At 39.6% G+C, this 22,898-nt stretch overlaps 4 protein-coding genes and 1 long non-coding RNA gene across 8 annotated transcripts; 2 read left to right on the top strand and 3 right to left on the bottom strand.

Annotated features, from left to right (window-relative positions):
* Positions 1-957: 957 nt before the first annotated feature.
* On the top strand, positions 958-2,635 carry LOC126410448 (uncharacterized). Its single transcript, XR_007574463.1, has 2 exons — positions 958-1,301; positions 2,204-2,635. It is a non-coding gene; the product is annotated as an uncharacterized LOC126410448 (long non-coding RNA).
* Positions 2,636-4,627: 1,992 nt separating this feature from the next.
* On the bottom strand, positions 4,628-10,292 carry LOC116262990 (O-fucosyltransferase 36-like). 3 transcript variants are annotated; one of them, XM_031642547.2, is made up of 4 exons: positions 10,173-10,292; positions 8,800-10,097; positions 7,250-7,499; positions 4,628-4,949 (listed from the first exon to the last, which is right to left on the bottom strand). In XM_031642547.2, the coding sequence occupies exons 2-4, from the start codon at positions 10,092-10,094 to the stop codon at positions 4,773-4,775; spliced, it is 1,722 nt and encodes a 573-aa protein (XP_031498407.1). In that variant the 5' UTR covers positions 10,095-10,097; positions 10,173-10,292; the 3' UTR covers positions 4,628-4,772. The 3 variants fall into 3 exon arrangements, with proteins under 3 accessions (XP_031498407.1, XP_049935992.1, XP_031498406.1); XM_050080035.1 differs by having other exon boundaries at positions 10,253-10,271; XM_031642546.2 differs by having other exon boundaries at positions 8,800-10,286.
* Positions 10,293-11,015: 723 nt separating this feature from the next.
* On the bottom strand, positions 11,016-12,596 carry LOC116263048 (3-ketoacyl-CoA synthase 7-like). The gene is made up of 2 exons (XM_050080036.1): positions 11,584-12,596; positions 11,016-11,482 (listed from the first exon to the last, which is right to left on the bottom strand). Exons 1-2 carry the CDS (start codon positions 12,525-12,527, stop codon positions 11,455-11,457), a joined length of 972 nt encoding a protein of 323 aa, XP_049935993.1. The 5' UTR covers positions 12,528-12,596; the 3' UTR covers positions 11,016-11,454.
* A 1,515-nt stretch (positions 12,597-14,111) lies between these two features.
* On the top strand, positions 14,112-18,994 carry LOC116263040 (O-methyltransferase 1, chloroplastic). Its single transcript, XM_031642618.2, has 7 exons — positions 14,112-14,390; positions 14,739-14,905; positions 14,982-15,102; positions 16,878-17,002; positions 17,871-17,999; positions 18,089-18,253; positions 18,794-18,994. Exons 1-7 carry the CDS (start codon positions 14,177-14,179, stop codon positions 18,863-18,865), a joined length of 993 nt encoding a protein of 330 aa, XP_031498478.1. The 5' UTR covers positions 14,112-14,176; the 3' UTR covers positions 18,866-18,994.
* Positions 18,995-19,050: 56 nt separating this feature from the next.
* On the bottom strand, positions 19,051-22,150 carry LOC116263042 (uncharacterized). Of its 2 annotated transcripts, none has more exons than XM_050080037.1 (4): positions 20,922-22,150; positions 20,396-20,693; positions 19,624-19,705; positions 19,051-19,297 (listed from the first exon to the last, which is right to left on the bottom strand). In XM_050080037.1, exons 1-4 carry the CDS (start codon positions 21,121-21,123, stop codon positions 19,121-19,123), a joined length of 759 nt encoding a protein of 252 aa, XP_049935994.1. In that variant the 5' UTR covers positions 21,124-22,150; the 3' UTR covers positions 19,051-19,120. The 2 variants fall into 2 exon arrangements, with proteins under 2 accessions (XP_049935994.1, XP_031498480.1); XM_031642620.2 differs by having other exon boundaries at positions 20,829-22,131.
* Between the last annotated feature and the right edge of the window lie 748 nt (positions 22,151-22,898).

The following is a 22,898-nucleotide window of genomic DNA, read 5'->3' on the forward strand; positions in this document are numbered from 1 at the left end:
AAGAAGGCTGAGGTCGAGCTTTCGTACCAGAAAGTAAAGCAGCAGAGTGTAGCAGAGTTGGTTGGTGAGAAGGGGAGCCATATAATTGATCACAGGCCACTGCTTTCCACCTCCCTCTATTCTACCGATAGCCAGTGAGTGAAATCTCTGTGGTGGTGAACTCGCTGCAATCATTGTCCGCATACATGTTACTCAAACCAGTACTCTTCCTGTTTCAAAGCCGTGTCCAAGGCTCCAAGCCTGAATTGAGTGCCGATCCACTCAAGTCAACAGTCCACTCATGAGCTCCCATGGGTGAAATGCAAGTAAAAATTAATAGACCAGTAAATAAATATATACCCACTGCACGCCCTCTTCCTCTCTCTCTCCTTCTCTCTAGATAAGTAAATATATACCCATTACATGGCCTCTCTCTCTCTCTGCTTTTCTGTCTGCATATGAAAAGATGGAATTGAAGAAGAGGTAGAATTGGGACATGGAGTTGATTGGGTAGAAGTGTGTTGTTTCAGGAAGGCATTGAGGCCCAAGGTTTTGCAGAGAAGAGAGCTGAGAGGGTGGGAGAAAAGAGGGAAAGTGATGTTACGGTAGGGATGATGTCTGGACAATGGGTCGTATCCTGTGACCACCAAATCCGTGCTATAAAAACCCTTCATAAATTCTTGCAGCACCAACGTGATGGTTAAGCTATGTGGGCAGTGTCTACACACCTGTAATACCATACCAAGGGACCATTTGTCCTCTCTCTCTCTCTCTCTCTCTCAAATCAAATTGACCCCCCCTCATCTTGTCAAATTGCTCCTCGTTTTAACTATTTCACCTCAAACTTGACCTCGCATATATCTTTATGTTGCTTTCACGGTAAATATCTCTCCCTCTCTCTCTCTCTCTCTCTCTCTCTCAAGGGACAAACTGTACCAAGGAAATCCAGCAATCGATTACTCCACTCTTTAAAGAAAACCCACTTCCAGGCTCCACCATTCTTTTGCCTTTAATTCGACCCTACTACATCTCTGTCTCTGTATCTCTATGGTATATAAGCATAATGCCTCCCGTTCTCTGCTGTGCCTCCTTTCTGTGCGCAGCATGCAGGCCTGCTAGGTGAGCTCTCTCACGTTGGAGAAGCAGGGCACGTGCCAAGGCCCACCTTCTCCCCTTCAGGCCTCTCTCTTCTGTGTGGACTCTCGCACGTGCTCCCCTTCTCCAACATGGTGCCCTCTCCTCCACTCCCAACCTCCTCCTCTTCTCAGTGGCTTCCATGTCCCTTCCATGAGCAGCAGCATCGGCGGGAACCAGCGGAAAAGGTGAATCCGTCAATCTCGTTTTCTTTCTGCCAACTATTTTTCTAGGCAACTCAGCGAGATCTATGCCAAAGTGGTCATCGTGATCTGATTATGGCTCTCGTTGGTGGGTAACTCAACATCCACTGACGTCTAGTGGAATTCTGTCGTTGTGTCTGTCATTACTTCAAAAGTCTAGATTTCAAAACAGAGGGCTGTGTGGACACCAAAATCTCCGCAGAACAGTGACCGTTTCATACTCGGAGCACGGAAACAGTGGCAGATGTCAAGACTTGGAAGCGGTCATTGCGATCTTGATGTCCGTTTTTGAGAATTGAAGTAGGTCGTGCTTCGTCTGGTGCATAACATCTGTATTTCTGTGTCATTGTAGCGTTTCAGATGTCTGCTTCGTTCATGGCTGCATTTGCCTGAAACCAGACAGCAAGTTTATGAACCCTTGGATCCCAGAGGTTCTAACATTTTCTATTCTCAAAAGAGGAAGCCAGATCTATTGGCCTGGTCATTCGGGTTCTGGTTCCACTACATGCATAAAGAAAGCCTGATTATTTGAATTCTTTCCCTTTCAAGAAACTTGACTGCTGGAGTTTCCTTACAACATGTAGAAGAGAACAAAGATATATTGAGATCTTTCCGGTTCAAGAACTTGGTCATAGTTTCATATGATGTCAGCCATGTTCCTCAAGGAGGCTTCTTTGTCCATTTAAAGAGTGGTTATGATCTCACTTTCTCAGGTGTAAGATGGATGTGCTTTGCGCAAGCATTCCCACTAACAAGCTAAGAGGTCGGGGATGTCTAGATGTCCTTCGTCCTCCTCCCTTCCTCCCTTCTTTTCTTCTCTTTCTTTGCTTTTCTTTTCTGTCCATTACTTTTACTTTACCCAGTTTATACATGTCACTGTTTCATAGATTTAATAGCTTTAAGGAGGATCCACATACACCCCATTAAGGAGGTTCGAGGTTCTGGGAATTTGAGATGTCTCTCTCTCTCTCTCTCTCTCTCTCTCTGAGAAAGAGAGAGAGAGAGATGGTAATGACGCAACATGGTGCCGTTTTTGCATCATCCCATTACGGCGGCACGTGTAGCGTGTTCGTGCGGAAGGCCTCCCTCTAGCGAAGGGTGACATAAGCGCAAGAGCACACAAAAATGTACAGAGAGAGAGAGAGAGAGAGAGCATAACAACAAAATAGTGGAGCTCACTGTCACATGGCTTGGTTAAGTTCCACACCGACACTGGTGACCCCAAACGTCGGCACCAAGTTATTCTAATTCAAGTTTGGGAACAATTTGGAATCGATGTATGTATGTTTTCTGTTTGGAATGAAACTGCACTTGTTTAATTTGCCTTGCTTATGGTCATCTTCCTCATCTGTTTCAAATACTATGCAGCAAAAAGGCCGAGTTTTAAGAAGAATTCATTGTTGATTCTTTACATATAACCGACTTTGTGTTCTTCCCTTGATACAATAAATTAATTTGATTGATCTTATATAGGAGAGCCTGAGAATGACATCAAGCGGAAGGAATATCATTAGTCCAGTGTCGGTAGTAGGGATGCGACCGTTGCTTATATCTTAGATCCAACCGTATGTAGACATCACGAGTTCAGAAACCGACTGGAGTTTTTTGAGAAAGCATGAGATCATGTGGCTAAATTGTAAGGGGGTTTCTTCGTGCTCTGTTTCAGAAAAGAAAAAAAAAAATTCCATCAGAATAGCTTATTTTAGATTATTATATATAAACTATCACGATCACATTTTGGTAGATGCCAGAATGGTGATTATTGGTTTGGGAAACTTTTTCCTAAAACATTTTTTTCGAGCTGCATACTGACAAAGTTGGCATTAAATATTGTCCCATTTTCTCTTTCCGTTTTTTGCCCGTTGGTTCTTCCTCTCGTATCCAAAGAGAGATCTTCTTCCTTTTAGGAGATGCACATGATCAGAATTTGAGTGATTTCTTATAAGACAAGCTCCAGCAGCAGTAGGACCACTGTCAAATGCCTTTGTCCCTTTACTTTTCCTTTTCCTGAGCCTCTTTTTTACCGATGGACTGAAAAAAAAGTAAAGTGGTCTTGCAGAGAGAAAGAGAGGGAATTGAATAAGGTGCAGGTAGTGGCAGGCACAGGAAGGGTTCTGGCCTTCTGGGGAACCAGAAAACACGAAAAGGCGTCGAGGGATTGGTCTGGCTTTTCCGAGCACACTACGCTGTGTGAACTCCCCCTTTCTGCTGCTTCATCATCTTCTTCTTCTCGTCCTCGTGGGAGGAGCGATGGTGGCAGGCTTAGTACTTGGTGCAGACGTCACCAGAATCTACAGCAGCAGAGCTTGTGGCCCTTTCCCCCACATGGGCATGTCAGTAGGATTGGATTTTTTGCAAATTTGGGGCAGACCCAAAATCCTATTGTCCGGATCGGGATTTAACAGGAATAGGACACGATTTATTGCTGTAGCCTGCTTGGAGAGTGGGTTGCGTATGAACTCAGTAGGTTCGATCCATATAGATGGTGGGCTTTCTTGTTACTACTGATGGAATTACATAAAAGTGTAAAAAGCATTTTTATTTTTATTTTTATTTTTGCTATTAGTCTGTGGCATCCAATCCAATGTTCGTGTGGATATTCCACCTCCGCCTGCGCGCACAGCAGTCTAATCGATTCTTTCCAACACTAAAACGCCGTGCGCGGTACTGAACTTTTAGGTTTATTTTCTTTAACAGCTGAGTTTTCAGGTGCGATCTTCATGGTTTGTTTTAAGGTCCCTCAATTATGATTTTACCACAAGGACGCACACGTAGAAGGGTCTCGCAACCAGTGGCTTACGACTTCAAATTTTAAAACTGAACATCTATAATTAATAGAGAACGATGCAACAATCATCCAAATGAAAGGTCAATATTAAATACATCCACGGGTTTAATTTCTGAAATATATCCATTTCATAAGTCTCCATAAACAGACAAGAATTCTAGATGTAAGTATTAAAAAACATGAAAGTATTAAAAAACATGATCTTTCGAATTTTAGATCAAATTTTACATAACAGCAAGCCTAAGCTTTTTGGTTTATAAACACATAATCATCTGATCTCAACCTGAAAACTCATTACTTAATGTTATCCTAGTATCTGGATATGCAATATCCATTTATAGAGTTGAATTTCTGACAAGCAAATAGAGTGGGGAATTGAACTGCCCAGACAACCAGATGAAAGAGGATCATTCCATTATCAGCTCTCTCTCTCCCTCCAGAGTGCACGGGATGGCATGCCAACTTGAGGAGAGAAGTAAGATCTTTGGCGCAGGTGCTTTGCAAAGATTTCCAACACAGACTATGAAAACCAATTAATTATATCTTACACGAATAATATACAAACATCATAGTAGTTGAAATTCAATTTACAATGTGATTTACCACTTGAATGTGAACGATAAGAATGTTGATCTAAAGGAGGGTAGGACCCCATATGATGGCATCTTTCACTCCAAATCTGCAATGAAATTTGGTCGCCTACCTTGACAAAGATATTCATCACAAACTGAAGCCGATCGCCAATCTTTTCTTAGCCGGAGTATGTCCTCAGTAAATGTTGATCCGGATGCACCAATGAACACAGAGGACATCGCACAGATCGTCTTGTCTAACATGGCTTCAACCTTCAGAAAAATAAATAATCACCTCTCAGAAAGCTGAATATTAAGAAGTATGCACCCTCACGGCAATGAGTTGTCTCCAGATCAAAGACCAAAGTTCATTTACATACAATAAGAATTACCACTTTGCCATGTCGAGGATACGGTAAGACAAATTTGAACTACTAATTTATTTTTAGATTCTTTTTTAAGTTCTTTTATAATATGCTGAAATCATGCATAAACGTATGAAAAGAAATAAAACTCATTTCTGGTTACAACCATTTTAACTTTCGTATCATGACACCTTGTAACTTTGTCCAGAGACAACTTTGCCATTTGTCAAGAAAAGGTTAATTCTACATCATTAAATTTAACCTCAAACAACAATTTGAAATGCTTAGCTGAAACATAGGAATTAATTTTGTAAAGAGGAATTTATGAAGCTCTATGGTGGGACCGATTGCATGTCAATTGTCAATTGCTCAAAAAGTAGGGATGGTATTTGGAGAAGTCCTAAATATGCAGAACGGTGGATACTAACTAGACATTTGTCATCCCTAACCTGCCTTTAATGCAAAGAAAATACTTAAGTGGCACTATAACAGAAACCATTTTCACATGCATGCTGCACACACACATGCATGTCAAGCCCCATTTTCCAATCATGAATTCCTAGGCCAAAGCATTTACAACCATTGTATTTAGTTACATCCTAGACGCAAATAGGTTTCCTCTAGTAAGTCCTATCACCTATGTGACTTTATGATGTGTAAAGATTGCTGGTTTTCAATAGTTTGAAAAACAAACGGCCTACCAATTACACCAAAAAATTTCACTATTTGGGTGCAATTTTTGCAAAAACACGATAGACACATATTATGCAATGTTATCCGTATTGTATAAGTCGAAGAAACCTATACGATACATCATCGATACGCGATACGCGTGCGTATCATACGTGTATCGCATGTATCGTGCAATACAGGAGCCGTATCGCACGACACGGGGAAAAATAAAAAACAAGAGCCCGACGGCCCCTTTTTTGTGTGTTCTTTAAAACCGACGCTCCTCTCTCTCTCTTTTCTTGTTTGTAAACACTACAAGAGATGTGGGAGGGAGAGATTTTCTCCATTTGCATCAAGCTTTGCTGGTGAAGAAGCTTTCATTCTCGTTGTGACGAGCATTATTGTTGAATCATGAAAGATGATAACTATGTCTATATGTTTTCAGTCTTGACTTTTGAACTAATGAATTGTGATGTAATCAAATTCTCTTCGGTTGCTTATTATGTTATTTTGATTTTTGAATGTATTGTTCATACTTCATATACATGAATGTTCCTTTAAATACATTTTTCTTGATTTTTTCTGATTTTTGCTTGTTTTTTCGGAATTTTTTAGAATTTTTCTGATTTTTTTCTATTTTTTATAATTTGTTAATATTTTTTAACAATTAAAAAATTAATTTTACGATACGTTACGATACGGCGTATAGGTCGGCCCGACCGATGCGTGATACGCGACGCCAGTGATAACATTGCTATTATGCATAAAAAGGACAAAGAATGAAATCAACATCTAGAGAAGATTCAGCATAGCAAGCATAAAGTAGGCAGAGCATACATGTCATGCTCCAAGCTTTCCAAATCACAAATTTAAAAATAGATGATCAAAGCAGTTACAACTGTGCAATTACATCCAAGAAGCAAGTAGGTTTTATCAACAGTCAACTGTGCGTGAAAAGGACATGGCTGTTTCCTTATGTAAGAAAATCAGTATATAGAGAAAATTCAACAAAGGAAGCATAAATTAGACAAAGCATACAATGTAATGCTCCAATTTTCCAGATCGAAAATTGAGAAAAAGTTGATGAAAGCAATTACATGTGTTGTCTGAAATTACATCCAAGAAGCAAATAGTATCAGGGTTGAAAACCGCTTCAGCCAAAATGGCCAAAATAATGGACCAGATTCTCAATTCCTGATAAACTTTTTTCAGGGGATTTGAATCTACGATGGTGGCAGAATAGCTCTTGGAGCACACCACAAACTGAATCATCTATAATGGATCAAGAAAATGCATGCAATGGTAAAAAAATGAGGGGACGGAAAAAGAACTAGATAGAAGTCAACATAAGAATTTTGCATCAAGCAATTCAACAATCATCTAACAAACATCTGAAAGAGTTTTAAACTCTAGTGTACTGAAAGTTTTTAAGGTAGGTAATGCGTGAAACATATGAACATAACTTAATTTTGCTCTGCTCATGCACGTGAGAGTGTGTATATATATATATATATATGGAGAGAGAGAGAGAGATACCTGGTCATCAGAGCCAAGGTGGTTCCGGTATAGTAAGGCATCCCATTTCTCAACTGAAGTGTGAGAAGGCCTTTTAACCAAGGGCACGACATTGCCATCAAGGACTATTAGAGATTGTAGCAGATTAGTTTCACTTTCAGCTGCATCAGTGGAAAGGTAAATGACCGGAGCATTTGTCTTCTCAACGTTTTGAAGAATACACTTCGCTGCCTGAGGGATGGGAAAGAAGCAACTCTCCTTTTTTGCATTGCTGAAAATTTTACTGAACCGTTAGCAACAATATGGAGGGAAAATGACATAAAGTGCATGTGTCACATCTAAAAATTTAAAGACTTCGATTAGGGAGCAGAAAACAATACTTCCCAAATGTAACTGAAGAAAGAGTTTTGTGGGATTGTATGCGTATATGTGCATGTGATGTGCTCTTTAGGCAAATGAGAGATATTCTCAGGCCCAATGATAACCAGCTCGATGAAAACAAATGCAGGAGGATCACAGAGTCTAAGCAGGACTTAACATAAAAAAACAATATGGGATTGATCCAAAGAATCAAAGCTAACAGCAAGGAATTAACATGGGTATACACATTTAAATATGATTTAAATAGGACAAGCAAAAAGAAACTGTAAAAATCACAGGGCACTTGCTGGATCAGTTTTTTGAATAGGAAAAGCAAAAAAGAGCACAATATTTCCAAATGCTGCCTATATTTGTTCCTGTATTTTAATTTTCTCCATTTGATTCTCCACCTTTACACGAGCAGAGTGGATATCACTAGGTAGTTAAAGTTTTAAATTTTTAACTTTGACATCTGTGTTTTAATGTTTTAGTGAATTTACTGCAGTCCTACGCCTATCACAAAAAGAATTCAAGAAATAAGTGGACAAATACCTGTAAAAGACAAAAAATATGCCGCAGAAAAAATTAAGGGCAAATTAGCCACAATCAACAGGAAATGATTAGGGAGGCTCCTTTAGTCATGAAAGAGCCCTCAACTTCGATCAGTCTCAAGGCAAAAAAAAAAATGTTATGAGAGGTGAAGTTGTCTTGGATAATTTCAAGAACACAACCTTTACATGAAGTAAAGCAAATGTTAACCAGGCCATCAAACATCCCCTCAACGACGCCGTCATCTTTATCCCGTTGACCTTCAGATTTTCTCCCGCCCCCCCAAGGAACACCCACATATGCATTTACATGCACAAACAGTTGTGCATTAAGAAAGCAACGTTAACTTACGGTTCCATACGTAAATCATATCATAAGATGGATATTAGGGCATACGAGATATCAAATAAATGTCCGTTTTCTGGAGACCTCTTGCCGTCATTTTTAGTCATTTGACACACAAGCAGGATTGGCAGCTATCTTTCCAAAGCCATGATAGATGTGACATACTGGGTATCCTCGAGTTGTAGTGAATTCGTTATCGACTCAAAAAGTTAAATTATACGAGCACATAAAGTCATATACTAAGACCGAGAATCCTCCTGTGACTGAGAAAAACAAGAAAAACCAAAAGAAAAAGAAGACAGGGACAGATATCTTACCAGAACTTCAAAAATCCGTGGCGCCTAAAATGCAAAGCTATGAAATTCTCTCCCAGGAAAGTCTGTATGAATCTCTGTGCAGTGAGAATAATCAGACGATTTGGCTGTATGACGCTCTTACATTTATGCTTGATGGGTCCTCCCGTTTGCATGACCCATTCTTCCTCTACCTTCGCGTAGAACAAGTCGCCAACTGCAAGAACTTCATCTGCACACGAAAACTTCCCTACAATATCATCAGCTCGACGATTCTCCTCCGAATCTTTAGGCCATGCTGCCGTCGGCTTGCCCATAGAAATGCCTACTCTTTCCAGTTTCTTTATATGATCTTCATCCATATAACAAGGCGGATTTGAGATGTAACAGATAAACCTATCTATATGCAATCGACCCTTTCTCTTCTCCGCAAATTCTTCAAACGTCAATACAACCTTCCCACCGAAGCAGTCATTTATATGATTGATATCCAAAACCCTCTCGTATTGATAATCGATTTTAGAGCTTGGGAAGACCAATGTCCTGCCAAGAAGAGCTGCAAAGAACATGTGTTTCTCTAAGCAAATTAAATGGTTCGACATCTGTCCTGATATGCAGATCGCTAAAAGAAACTTCTTAGGGTCTGGTTTCCATTCAATCGTCTTTAAGTTCGCCGGATAATCTACTTTTCTGCATCTATTAATCATGTTCCCCCCATTGACGTCAAAATCAGGGGAAGCATACTCGAGGAACTCAGATTCGTTCCCACTTACATGAGAAGATAGCAATGTGTGTTGAATTTCTTCATTTATCCTAATTTGGCTAAGCAATTCAGATCTGAGATCATCCATCAAGATCGAGGGCTCATGCACCTTACTCTTAGCGGAGTCACTCACATTTGCAGTGGAATTGGAACTGGAGAGATGCGAAGCATTTGATGCCAGCGAATTTACTGAAGTAAGATTCCATAGCCGTGCAAACCCCAGTTTCTGCTGCCTTAACAAGTAGAGGGCCTTCAACTCCGATTCCCGCATCCGATCCGCAGCCGAATAAGGAGCGCTCTTGAAACTCAAAGAAGGGAAATCTCCAACCAACTTGCTGGAGCCTAATGAGAAAAAAACGACGACGAGGATGACGGGAACAAAGATTGCCACGAGGTACCACTTGTTGATCGTTCGGAACGGCCGGAATCTCGGTACTCTCCGAACTTCCTCGCCGATCTCGAAGTTCGACCGCTGGATCTTCCTCACTTCCTCTTGTGGCCGTTCAATCAGCCGGTGCCGGTCGTCCTCCCCATCAGAATCCCCCTCCATCATCATTTCCTGAAAGAACGTAGACCTGGATCTGATGTCTTATACAAGGGAAAAGAATGGTGTCAACAAATGAGATAACGAGACCTAGGGTTTGCGCAGGGAGGACGCCATGGGTGAGCTTGAAGAACTACAAAGGAATGAGATGAGAATTGAGAAGTACGCACAGTCCAGTTGCGTCACTTCAGTGCCCTTCATGTGTGGTTGAAGGAAAGCGTCGCTCCAACTCCTTATTTATAGGCAACGGGACTCGGCTAGTACCCCCACGACGTGAATCGAAAATCTCACCGATACGGAAAATAGATCGATTTCGCTCAAAGCGAATTGGCACAAACAGGAAATGAGTCAGCCTAATCAGATCCAACGAAATCACAGCATTATCTCTACCTTCCTTGTGTTAATTTTTAACAAATCCTTTGGATTTGTTCACGTTTTGTATTCTGATCCAATATTATCCACACCGGTATTCAAAGGAAATGAAAATTAAGAATCGGCTTTCGTGCAGTATCAAATTGCTTGTTACGTTGTCAAAATAATGATTACAAATTTACTCATACGAAAAATTTAGTCTCGTATTAGAGTTTTTGGGAAATGTTCAAAATGCTAAGCATAGCTAGTCACGCCCCTTGACTTGAAGAAGGCACTTCACCTGTTCTTTTCGATTTCTGCAGGTACTACTTTCTTAGATCTTAAAGGGTGGGATCTCAATATTCAAGTTGATAATCAAGTTGAAGGGTGTAATAATGTACCACACCTAGGTCTCTTATGTGGGTACTACTTTCTTAAATTATAAAGGGTGAGATCTCAATACTCAAAGGGTGTAATAATGTACCATACCCAGATCTTGATGCAGCATCTGAAGAAGGAGGAATTGGAGGGATATGTGCATTCAAAAGAACAAGGACATTGAAATCTACAATGATTATGATCGGTTTTTCTTTCTTGCAAACAAGTGGAGAAACATAAAAGGTGTACACGAAAGTACTAGACATGATCTGTGACTGTATGTTTCTACAGCATTCACGTCCTACATCGATCTATATGCATTCCAAGTCTGAATCATCCATGAAACAGTAGAACAACTCAATAATCTAGCAGATTCGGAACTTCAACTGGATACTGATGGATGCGGTCTGACCATGCATTTTTGACATCCTTCTTCAGCTCAGAGACACATTTCCATACAACACTGTTACACTTGAATCCACTCCCATAAGCAATCTGCCAAACTCTATCTCCTTTCTTCATCCTTCCCTTAGCTTCAATGTAGCAGAGCTGATACCATATTGAAGACACTGACGTGTTCCCAAATCTGTATAGTGTCATCTTTGAAGGTTCTGCTTGTTCACTGGTCAAGCCAAGCTTCTTCTCAATTGCATTTATGATGGCCTTGCCACCTGCATGGAAACAGAAGTGTTGTACTGCGTTCTTGAATTCAGGAACATAGAGTGGCCTTTCACTTCTGGAAAATTTTCGGCAGATCACCGAATTTACATACCTGATCTTTTGTAAAAGTGGTAAAATGAGAGGACCCATTGCTAAGATGTTAGCTTCAAGCACATCCTTGGCTACAATCATTATCTTCTTTGATAGAAAAAAACCAACCTCACCATCTCGATCTGTCTGTTGGGTTACGCATCCATGAGCATCATCATCTGCCCCACCATGACTTCTCACAGCATGTTCAAGTACATATTTTGCCTTCTCTTTATCATGTACTCTGTTCCCCAACAGTATTGCAGCACCACCCATTCTGAACAGACAATTGGTTAACAGCATAGATCTAATTTTTCCTCGATAACCAGATGAACTTATTGCCTCAAAGCTAAGAACCAAGGCTAGAGAGTTCTTGTGAACTCTTAGCAGATCCTTAGCTAGACATATAGAAATTATCCCAGAGCTGCATCCCATTCCACTGAGATTAAAACTCATCAAATTACTCTTCATGTCAAACCTATTTCTGATCATAGAACAAATAGATGGAGTAGGACTGAAATGCCCGCAGTTTGAAATTAGGATGTCAACGGACTTCGGATTTATGTTGTGCTTGTCGAAGAGATCTTCTGCTACTGAAAATGCGATGGTCTCAACCTCTTCTATTGAAGCTGCTAAGGAAAGATCAGGAGGTAATTGGTGAAGTCCGAAGGGCGCGCAGGACTCGTTTCCAATTCCACTGCTTCTAAGAATCTTTAACTGAAACTCCATGCTTTCATCATCAAAATGTTTAATGACCCTCATATGCTCATGGTAAGTAGCAATTGTTTCTCTGCAGTCATCTGGTGGCTGATAACATACAAAGTCTACTAAATAAACATCAATTTTCTTTGTAAGAAAATAAACAATCACGACCCCTAGCAGTGTTGCGATGAAACAATAGAGGTTAGTGACTTCAGTTTCCTGAAGTTGATTAAATATAGATTGTAGCAGCAAGCTGAACAGCATTGCTGTGCTTCCCAAAGAAGAAGAAGAAGAAGAAGAAATGCTAATGTTTCCAGAAAAAGTTGCAGAAGTGGTGATTCTAGTGGAAGTATTTAGCAGACTCTAGTGAACATATGCTCCAATGTCTTATTATACACACACACAGAGGTTCATCACACATTAACTGCCAGACATGGTTTAATGCGTAAGAAATGCGCAACTCAGGACCACGCAAAACCAACGTAGGCACTCACCACTATAGCATGATTTTTTTTATCCTTTTAGTTGACATTGCTGCAAAAGTTTGTTTCTTTTCTCACAGTCTTTTCATGGTCTCATCTCACCTTGGATAAAGCAGGAAGTGACTCGGGTAGGTTACGAGCCATGAACTATTACCGTGTTTGCAACTCAGCTGTCTTTCTTAGACCTGTGCGGTTTCATATCGTTCAATCGACTCAAAATTGTCACTACTTAGTTCCATACAATCAGGGACTTGGTTTCAATACTAAAGTAGCCACTAAGAAATGCATTCTTGGTTCACGACATCCTTCAAAGTTGAACGTTTTTAACTCCAATTCTAAAATAAAAGAAGGGCCAAACATGAGGAAATTATTGGAGAAAATATGTGAGAACTTTAGACTTTTCGATGTCAGACTTTGGTAAGGGCCAAAATATAGTTTCAAAATTTTAATAAGGGCTAATATAAAATTTTTTATATTATATATATATATATATATAACTAAAATTACATATAAATTTTTAAAGTTTTTAAAATTAGAGGGAGACCAAGGCCCCTGCTGGCCTCCTTCCCTTCGCCCCTAGACTTTGGTTTCTTACAACTGACCATGCAAGTTCTAGCGGTTTAGTGAAACAGTACAAAATGGAAACTGGGCCTCAGGCTCGCTATCAAAGTACTTGACTACAATGTGAAAAGAAGGTCCCGATGCAATCTCTAACCCTAAATAGAAGTAGCTTCACTTCACTTCTTCCGAACCGCCAATGTCTAATACTTCAGATAATGTTGGACGATATTGTGTTTTTGAGGCACATGCTTTACAAACAATACAAACACATATTGTTGTTTTACACGATAAAAGGTAATTATGTCTTATTTAATTTTTGAATTTAAAAATAACATGGTGTTATTAGAATGAAGAGTGTTTTTAACATTAGAAACATAATGGGAGTGTCTTATAAAAACAAGATTGATTTATAAAACACTCGAACAAATGTTTCTAATTTTAAAACAAATTCATAAAATACTCACACATTTTGTTCTTAGCGTCCAATAGAAAGAATAGAAAGTAGACGAATATATGTATACCATGTTTTATAGAGGCAGGAACTTAATACAGGAGAATTTTCAGGAAGCCCAACCCTCCGGATGTTTTGAAATTCTTGGGTTTTATAAGAAATCTCCAGAAGACATCGGCATGCACGCTGTGCATGTAATTAAAATATAACAAAGTTACAAGATCGAAGGAAGAAAAAAAAAGGTCTTACGTGGTTGAAATGGTTAAACTCCCGATTTTTTGTCGGTGCCAGGATCATCTTGCTTAAATCTGACGACAAATAAAGGTCTGTAAACATCGATATTTTATGGATGCGGTTATGAAATTAATGTGCGTCCCGACTATTCTTGGCAGGCAGGAGAGAGGGTTGCTTCTTGGGCGATGGGGCATTGCGCTTTTGCTGTGAGCTCCAACCTCATTTCTTTCCCACTGCGCGTATTGGAAGGAAGGGGCAGGAAGAGGGTGATTGACGCTCATACTGGGTGTACTCGAATAAAAGCGACGGTCTCAAGACATGACGAAGATGACCACCATTGGTTGCTTCATGCCGCCACGCTTGCCGCTTCGATACGATACGGGGAGTCCTTCAAACCCAGTATGAATGCGTGCATCCTCTTACCTTCATCTTCTTTCTCTTTGGATCCTTCGCTGAAATCCTAACCTCTTTATGCTTATTGCTGTGAAAACGAGATGCCATCATGCCCTAACTATGAATTTTAATACTTGATTGCAACATTTCTATCCTCGTGTCAAAATTTATGGAGAATTCTTTCTCCCCTTATTTTCCTATTTCTTTTCTGAATGCTTTTGTGTCGCAATATCTTTCTGCTTGATTATTGTGGATGGTGGAGTCTTATCGAGCCGCAACTATGAATTTTCGTATCTGATTGCAAGAATTTGGATCTTTACGACAGAGTTCATCTAAAACGCCTTGTATTTGCAGGTCCTTTATTTCATGATCCATATGCTGGTTGCTTTATATCGCCCGACGATCATTTGGAAGTAGAGTACCCAACATCATTTTTTTCTGCAGATCATTACTGCCTTGCAACAAAATTCATTGACGAAACTTTGCTCAATGCAGTTGGTGGTTCTGATGGAGTTAGGCAGGTAGCAGTCGTTGCTCAAAAAACATAAAATAGATTTCCCCTTTGCTCTTTCAGATGGTGTTGGTATTACCTAACAGGTTGTTTTGCTTACAGATGGCATGGATGCCCGCCCATACAGATTGAGGTGGCCGTCTTCTACATTGATATTTGATATTTCTCCAACAAAAGTTTTTAACATTGCTTCTCAAAAACTGGAAGGTGAGTGTCGAACTTTTGGATGCATGAGATGCTAATTTTTGTTTTCCTTGTAGCTTGGATTTCTTGACAAAATTATAATATCATAGCCTATTTTGGCTATAAAGGAATCTTCTGGTTTCATGCTCTGATAATTGGGTATTCGTCATTCTTTTTGGCATAATGCGGAACAAACTCTTGCCCGAGCATCGTCAAATTGTTGGTGTAGCTCGTGGCTTCTAATTTTTCCTTTTCAATTGGTTGTCTTCTCATCCTCGGTTTATTTGTCTTGATATTGGAGCATAGCTGCAGCACTGTAGGTTAACTGCTAACTGTTGTGTATGGAGTTTCTTTCTATAACAAATAATCTTTTTGTCATACTTGGCATGCTTAACTCTACTTTCCAAAGGCTTTTATTTAGCACAAACGGATAGAAAATGGCAGTTGGAAGCATGAGATGTTGATCAGTAACATGAAAATTGCTGTTCTTGGTGCTTCTAGAGGCCAGGATATGTAGGCTGCTGTCTTCCACTAACTGAAAGATTTATTCTGCAAAATACATAAAAAAGATTCTCAAACTTGCCTCTTTCAATTCTTTGTCACTGTTATAGAAGAATCATGGGCTACACGAACATAGGAGGCACACTTTGTGATCAAGTACCTTGCAGTGCAATAAACTTGTGACTATTGGTCAAAGTAGTGACCCCTTGTGACCAACAATCTACAGGCTTAAGAATCACTGGTTCGAATGTCCAAAACAAATATGCCTGTTTTGTCAGGTCTTTCAGTGGAAACCCATCTAGCAATATGCAAGGACTATGCATGAAACCAGATCCCACTGTATGGCCTCATTCTGACCAATCTAAATCAGATCAGAAGCATTAATGTACTTGCATCTAGTAGTATCTGAACTGCAGAATGCTGAGTGTCCCTCCAAATTCTGCATCACATAGGCTGTAATACCATTATCCTGGCTCTAGACCAATCAAAACCGTATTTTATTGATGGAAAATAACGTTGTTCATAATGCATGTGGAGCTTAGAAAGAACCAAATAGTATTGAAATTTGAAGCACAATTCCATTGTAAAGGCAACCCTTGAAGTGTGATGTTGCTTGCAACGATCTGTAAGGTCTGCTGTAGATAAAAAATCAATAAGGTGATTTTGAATATTATGTGGATGTTGGATGAAAAGGGAAACTGGCTGAAGCTACATCGTTCACCATCATCATGATAGGTAAAGATATGGGGTTGTGATGTCAACTGACATCTGGGAAGCAGGTTCCTTATTGAAATGTTCGTCTCATCTGTGTAGTGATGGAGCAATTACGGAACAAGCTGTGCATTTGAAAGTGACATTTGACAATTCTGATCATGTTGCTCAATAGAAACTGTAGATGAACAAACCTCAGCAGGTAATCATGGACAAATATTTCAGTACCTAAAAATCATCGGCTTAAAAAAGGCTTCTGTTCCTTAGAACCTACTCCAACCAAAACAAAAAGAAGAAAAGATTCACAGTGCTTGGTTATGTTGTTGGGCAGGTTTGCTGAAACATTCTGTGCAGAAAACCTACGTCAAGTGAATCTTCTAGGGCCAACAGATTTGGTAGAACTGAATCTTCTCTATCCTATTTGTTTCTTCTTTCTGAGGCACGTCGTGATGGTACTTGTCAATAGTTCATCTAATTTGTTCAAATATTTCACTTTCATGATTTGTAGCTTTTAATTGAGTCATTAATAAATAACAGAAATGTGTTTCATAATAAAGATTTTGAAAGTCTAGTGTCCACTTCCTTAGGTGTTGGAGCAAAGATTCCAAGAAGGTGTATGCTTTCCCATATTCCTTCAGAATCCACGTACATACTTGGGGCTCTGCGGAGAAAAGGTTTTGACGGTGACAAGCCAAGTATATGGGTGATTCAGGTAACTTGTTTTAATCTTTTTCTCCAACTTCATGATTCTGGGCTTCAGTTTAGGTATGTTGGGAAGTATTTGCATCTCTGTATATCATGCTTCCTAGCAGCTCCAGACCAAATGCAAAAGGTCCTCTAGTATATGTGCAACTTTACACGTCACATTGTTAATGAATCCCTTGCCTTGGTGCTTAAAACTTTTTCATCTTTTGTTGCTTGAGTGGATCTCATAGTGTCGCTCTTTTGACCTTCTCGGTAGAATCATAGAGATTGGTTAACTTTCCTGCTACTTTTATTTATGATTGCATACTCACATCTATGGAGACAACCGTTTGTACGACATTATGCCTCCTGCAAAGACACAAAAAATTCCTAGCTGCCACTTTTGAGAAGACAAAAGCACACGACACTGGCATTTTGAGAACTGTTGTGGTAGAAAAGAGTCAACCAACATATCCACATGCGCACGTATGAAAATTGTTGGGATAAAAAAGGCTTCCTGATACAGATGCTCATGCATGTGGGTTGTGTATTTATATATTTGCTTATTGAAAGCCTGAAACAACTTTCAGAAAAATGGGTTATTCTGTTATCATAACCACTTGAGGGGAAAGTTACAAACTGCTTTCAGTGCGCATCACAAAGTTCTTGTTTCTTTTTTCAAATATTATGTTCTATTTCCTCTCAAGAGAAAAGTTTAGTCCACTGTACGTGTACGCTCGTGCAAATCTAGCCCCTTTTTGTTTTTTTCTAAAGATTGGCTTGGTGTGCACATGTTGGTTAAAGTTAATATGGATAAAATGTTGACAGTTAAGAAGAGATATAGTGCAACGTGATTTTAGCGGAGATGTCTGACAGCCACGTGTGGTTTCTTCCAGGGATTGCCCATTGAGACATTATCAAGATTCAAGGATATTCTTATCGTTGTTAGTAGTTTAGCCGTGAAAGGAAGCTTTTTCTTAGGAGAATTGCCTCTGAAGTTGGCAGAAACACATGCAGACGTTAAGGTTTGCCTGCTCTGCCCGTAGGCTAACTTCTTTGTCGTAGGTCAGTTGAGATGCATTTCAAATTCTAATACTAGTTTTATCTTCATCAGGATGGTGTGCTCAGATGGGTGGACAGCCTTTTCATGGGAAATGGTTTCCGAGTGAATATCATATCATATGATCAGGTTGCTCAAAACTTCCGTTGTGATTATCCAACAGGAAGCTGCAGGAACATCCTTTTTGTGGCACAGCAGTTACGCTTCTCTGATGATCAGGTAACTCTTCTAGTGGAGAGTCCGAGTGTTTGGCATTGCCTTACTCGATTTACCTCTCTCTCTCTCTGAAGTGTGAAGTTGTGAATATTCCCTGGAGGCCGGAGATGAAATCTGTATGGTCTGTCACCATAGAGTAGACCAGGCACACAAGTGATCTGACTTCATCTCACATCTAAGTTCCAATATTACCTGAGATGTTCAGATTTCTCACGTAATAGACAAATTTATCCATTTAAGCTGACAATTTTGCACCATATAGTGTTTTTTGCGTTTTGCACCTTGAGGACAAAGTGTTTCCATTTCCACCTCATGAGACAACTCCCAGCAAGCCTGCTCTTGTGCTTCATTATTCCATGGATTAGCCTTCATCTGCTACATCTGGGGCGTGCGGCCTTGTGGCACTGGCCTGTAGGGTCTGGTGCTATGAAGCAATATTTAATTTCTTTTAATTTTAGCTTTCTTAGAATGATTTAACATTTGAAGGCTTTTATTTCCTCTGCGACTCTTTTTTAGCTCCCTCACCCTACATTGCATGTTCAGATGGATTCTTGGAGGAGGGAATTACAGAGAGCAGAAGACGATGGAGATGAAGAAGGATTTGAGGATATGTAGACTATTAATGGCTGAACACGTCCATGCTTGTACTTTCCGCTGACTATGAGGGCTATTGCAGCAACTAATTTTGTTCCATTTCTGCATTTGGTATATCTAAGAGACCCGATATATCTTATCCCAGGTTCCTATTTTGTCTCCTGAAGAATTCCTTTCTTTCTTTGTACAAAGTTAACACCCGGTAATGATTAAAAGAAACTACGGCACCATTGCTCCAAGAGTTTTGTTCAAGTTCCAACAAAAGCAATCTGGGAGTCAACAGCTAAAATCAGCTGCTGATTTCATCGTTTCTGATTTCTGAGAGACCAGCGGGATGTGGTGGGCGTGATTTGCAGCTGCTGCTCCTCGCCATTTGGCTGCTTTCTTTTCAACCGCTGCCATCTTCTTCATTAGCTTGTCCTCCATGTTTGCTCTCATCCTCTCTATTTTGAGCTGAAATAACACAAAATAAGTCACTTTTCTTAGGCATGGAAGACAACACATTTACCACACATTTTCCACGTGACGGCTCTAGAGCGATTCTAATAACCAAAACCGGCAGATAAACTTGTCAATGCATGATCTCTAGGCGACATTCCCAACCACATAGTTGAAAATTGAGGTGTCTTTTTTTTCGATTAACAACACGGAGATTAGTGGTTGCTCCTCTAGGTTGACACCAAGGTTAACTATTGGAAATTTACCAATATCCAGCGACCTAAGATGGTTTAAAGTTCTCAAATTATACAGTACTGGAAGATTATCAAATACCAAAATACCTCCATCTTTTTCAGCTCAGCCTCAGCCTTGGCGTCCTGCAGGTTTATCCAAGCTTGTACCTTTGCATTCTCTCTTCGACACCTGACAAGTCACAACGAACCTCAGCCTGCTCAATGCTGGTTATCTGTAATTTTTTTGTTTTTTTGGCTTATTGGAAAGGCTTGAAAACAGAATTTTCAAAAGAAATGGGTTTTCTGAAAATACTAAAACTGTTTTTATAAGTGAGTGAAACATTAAAAAAATGACCCCCCTCACGTTATTCATATAAAAACCAGATTTTGTTTGCGCAGTTTTTCAAAAACAAAGTTTTTTAAAAATCTTTTTTTCAACGTACCATCCAAACACTACCTTACTTTTTTCGTTATAGCAGATATGAAAGATTCCTATAACCAAGACGCCATACCACACAGGCAACCGTTTTCCTCAGGTGGAAAGCGAAACAAGGTGACATATACTAAGGAAACCAGAAGCGTTTCTTTCTTCTTTTAAAACGTTGAAACGGTCTTCTTGATCCGTTGACGCATCTCATAAAATACGAAATGCAGAAAAACACATAAGACAAAGTGCAGAACAATGGAGCCCATCAGTAGGCCACTTGCAAAGTAAGAGAATTCAAGCAGCAAAAAGCTGGTTAAACTGAGGAAAGGGATGAGGCAAAAAATCCGGATAACCCTAATTCGAGTTCCCGTATCACACTCTTGCTCTTTGAAAAAAAAAGAAAGAGAAAAAATTCTTCATAGGTGCCAAGAGAAAGAAGAACTGATTTTCTACCTAGTGCAGCATTTTCTGCTCTCTTCCTCTGGCAAATAATTCTTTATTCCAGTAACACCATCTTCCAAACTGTTCCACTCCACTTCTTCCTTTTCTTCCTCTCTCAGGTTCCAGTTATTCAATAAGCTCCCATCAAACACCCCACTGCTGCTGAAGACTGTAGAACCTGCAGCCGGAGTGTTCTCTCTAGTAGGGGAAGAACTTTGTCTGCTCTGCGTTTCTCTGTTTGTTGCCGCTCGACCATCTTCTACGTATTCCAAGTCATCGTAGTGTTCTTTACCAATATCTGTAAACCTCTCTGAAAAGGAAGAAAATGAACTGAACGATCATGCGATCAATTTACACTTGGAGACTATGAGGATGCTCATCAAAGAGAAAAGGAAGGAGGAGAACGACAGAGATGATAACTGATCAGTGGTTTTGGAGCTTAGACCTTTGAAAGAATGCCTTGGCAGGCCATCGTGTATGGAGATTCTCATGGGCCGACTTGGATGAGGGAGCGTAACGAGCGACGGGAGACTCTTACCAGTTCTTTTGTCTGATTCGGTGCTATGTGGTGAATCTGTAGAACGAAGATGATTCAGAGGGCTGGTTTTCACCCATTTCTCTGCCTCTTCCCATTTGGAAGAAAGACTCTTCCTCGAATAGCTGGTTAAGGTTTGATGGTGCTTGATTTGAATGGGGGAAGGATCTGTAGCTCCTGAAATGGGGTTGTCATAGAGAGGCATTGGGGTGGGGTTCAGCAGACACAAGAGAAAGAGAGACTGCCCCAGAACGAAGAAGACAGAAGAACTTGGCCTTTCTATAGAGAGAAGAAAATGTCAGTCCGACCAATCACAGTACGTGTCTGGCTCTTAAAGAGAAGAACTAGTCCAGAGAGGGCTCTCCTCTCCACCCCACGTTGCAGATTCTCAACATCAGCACGGGTAGAGATTGGCTCAGATACCAACGCGGTACAGGCAGCTTCTTCGTTTGTCTTATACGGATAGTGGATTCATGGAAGAAGAAAATGTCATTAACTTTATAATGTGGGGAATGGTCCAAACATGACACGGAAATATGATCTGGATGTGTAGCTATCGCCTATAGCTCAAGTCAGTCAGGACCCCTTGAGATAAAAATGGCAGCGATAAATTAATAAGAAAACGAACGAACGAGTGAATGAAAATGATATTTCAGGGTAAAGTAAAAAGAAGGAATGACTTTATCTGAAAAGTTGGTATAAAGGAAAAGTGGTCGTAATCCATTCAAGAGATACTGCTTTAATTTTTTAATTTTTTCTTTCTTTGTTGTTTAAAAGAGAAATTGGCAAAGAGGAAAGGTATGGGGTAGATATTCTCAAAAAGGTTAAAACCCTTCCCCTTTTACTTCTACCCCGATGTGAAGACGGTTACTTTTTATCTCAATAATAGTGTCTGCCACTGTTTACAAGCTCTAGAAATAGTGCTTAACTGACATCAAACTATAAAAATAGTGCTTACTAAAAACCGAGCTTATTAACAGCTCTAATGGCTATTTTTGTTGAGCAGCTGATTAACTATACAAAAAAGTCTGCCGAGCTATAGTGTGTATGTATATGTATATATATATATATTGTGAAGCAAGCTCTAGTTAGAATCAGTTATAGAAGGATGGAGAGACATATATCGTTAAAAATGGCCGATGGCCTACACAAACCTCACATATGATCAAACCGGGCAGCCATCGTTTGCCTGAGCCGTTATACCGTGGCCCAAACCAAGCTAGCGAATATATATTGTTTTCCTTAAATATCTTTTAATACTATTACTATTTATCAAACTCGATTATTTTCTTTATATATCTTTCAATACTACTTATGAAACCTTTTTCACGCTGTTTCTTTTCTGTTGGCTTCCATATACTTTTGCCTTGTCAACTTTTCATTAGTGTGTTGTAAAAGGCGATTTGTAAATTTGTGAACATGCCATTTCGGTAAACCCAATGTTCAAGTTAAATTGGCAAAAGATGGTAAAAAAGATTAACATATTATATTTTAATTAGAACAAAAAGAGTCCGATCTAGATCAGAGGTCTAATATAATCTAATGTTGAATTTGAGTTTTCGATACAAGGTTTGAATCAGAGGTTTAATCTAATCAGTACGTGTTGGATTTAAATTTTGGATCTTGTGTCATGATCAAATGTATAATCGGATCCAATTTAGATGTTGAACTTGGATTTAATGCTAGGTTTGAATCCATATTTCGCCTTTTGGCAAGCTGAGGAGTGCTCACTAAACATTTCCATACACAAGATCAAAGGACAATGTTGTGAAAATAGATCTTTGTCCAAAAATAAAGATTTTGACTTTCCATGTAGACAATTATCAAATATGAAACCTTCAATACCAAATCTTTTAATGGGCCATCAAAGATACTCTACTAACACATGAACGTCTACATCTTTGATGTTAATGATTATGTCAATCTTTTGACAACAATATACCCAAAATAAATGGAGCTCTTCAAATAAAAGATGTCTCC

This window comes from Nymphaea colorata, chromosome 10 (assembly GCF_008831285.2).
Source record: "Nymphaea colorata isolate Beijing-Zhang1983 chromosome 10, ASM883128v2, whole genome shotgun sequence".
Taxonomy (NCBI): domain Eukaryota; kingdom Viridiplantae; phylum Streptophyta; class Magnoliopsida; order Nymphaeales; family Nymphaeaceae; genus Nymphaea; species Nymphaea colorata.

Bases quoted from the DNA above. Each gene is read 5' to 3' on its own strand.
- LOC116262990 (XM_031642547.2), bottom strand. From the start codon at position 10,094: ATGATGATGGAGGGGGATTCTGATGGGGAGGACGACCGGCACCGGCTG. The intron at 7,500-8,799 runs GTAAGATATCTG...TAAAATTTTCAG, and splicing joins CACGGATTTTTGAAGTTCTG to CAATGCAAAAAAGGAGAGTT. The intron at 4,950-7,249 runs GTATCTCTCTCT...ATTTTTCTGAAG, and splicing joins ACCTTGGCTCTGATGACCAG to GTTGAAGCCATGTTAGACAA.
- LOC116263040 (XM_031642618.2), top strand. From the start codon at position 14,177: ATGGGGCATTGCGCTTTTGCTGTGAGCTCCAACCTCATTTCTTTCCCA. The intron at 14,391-14,738 runs GTATGAATGCGT...TTGTATTTGCAG, and splicing joins CGGGGAGTCCTTCAAACCCA to GTCCTTTATTTCATGATCCA. The intron at 17,003-17,870 runs GTAACTTGTTTT...GGTTTCTTCCAG, and splicing joins CAAGTATATGGGTGATTCAG to GGATTGCCCATTGAGACATT.
- LOC116263042 (XM_031642620.2), bottom strand. From the start codon at position 21,123: ATGCCTCTCTATGACAACCCCATTTCAGGAGCTACAGATCCTTCCCCC. The intron at 19,706-20,395 runs GTAGAAAATCAG...GTGACTTGTCAG, and splicing joins AGCAGAAAATGCTGCACTAG to GTGTCGAAGAGAGAATGCAA. The intron at 19,298-19,623 runs GTATTTTGGTAT...GTGTTATTTCAG, and splicing joins CTGAGCTGAAAAAGATGGAG to CTCAAAATAGAGAGGATGAG.
- LOC116263048 (XM_050080036.1), bottom strand. From the start codon at position 12,527: ATGCTGTTCAGCTTGCTGCTACAATCTATATTTAATCAACTTCAGGAA. The intron at 11,483-11,583 runs GTATGTAAATTC...GTTTCCATGCAG, and splicing joins CCACTTTTACAAAAGATCAG to GTGGCAAGGCCATCATAAAT.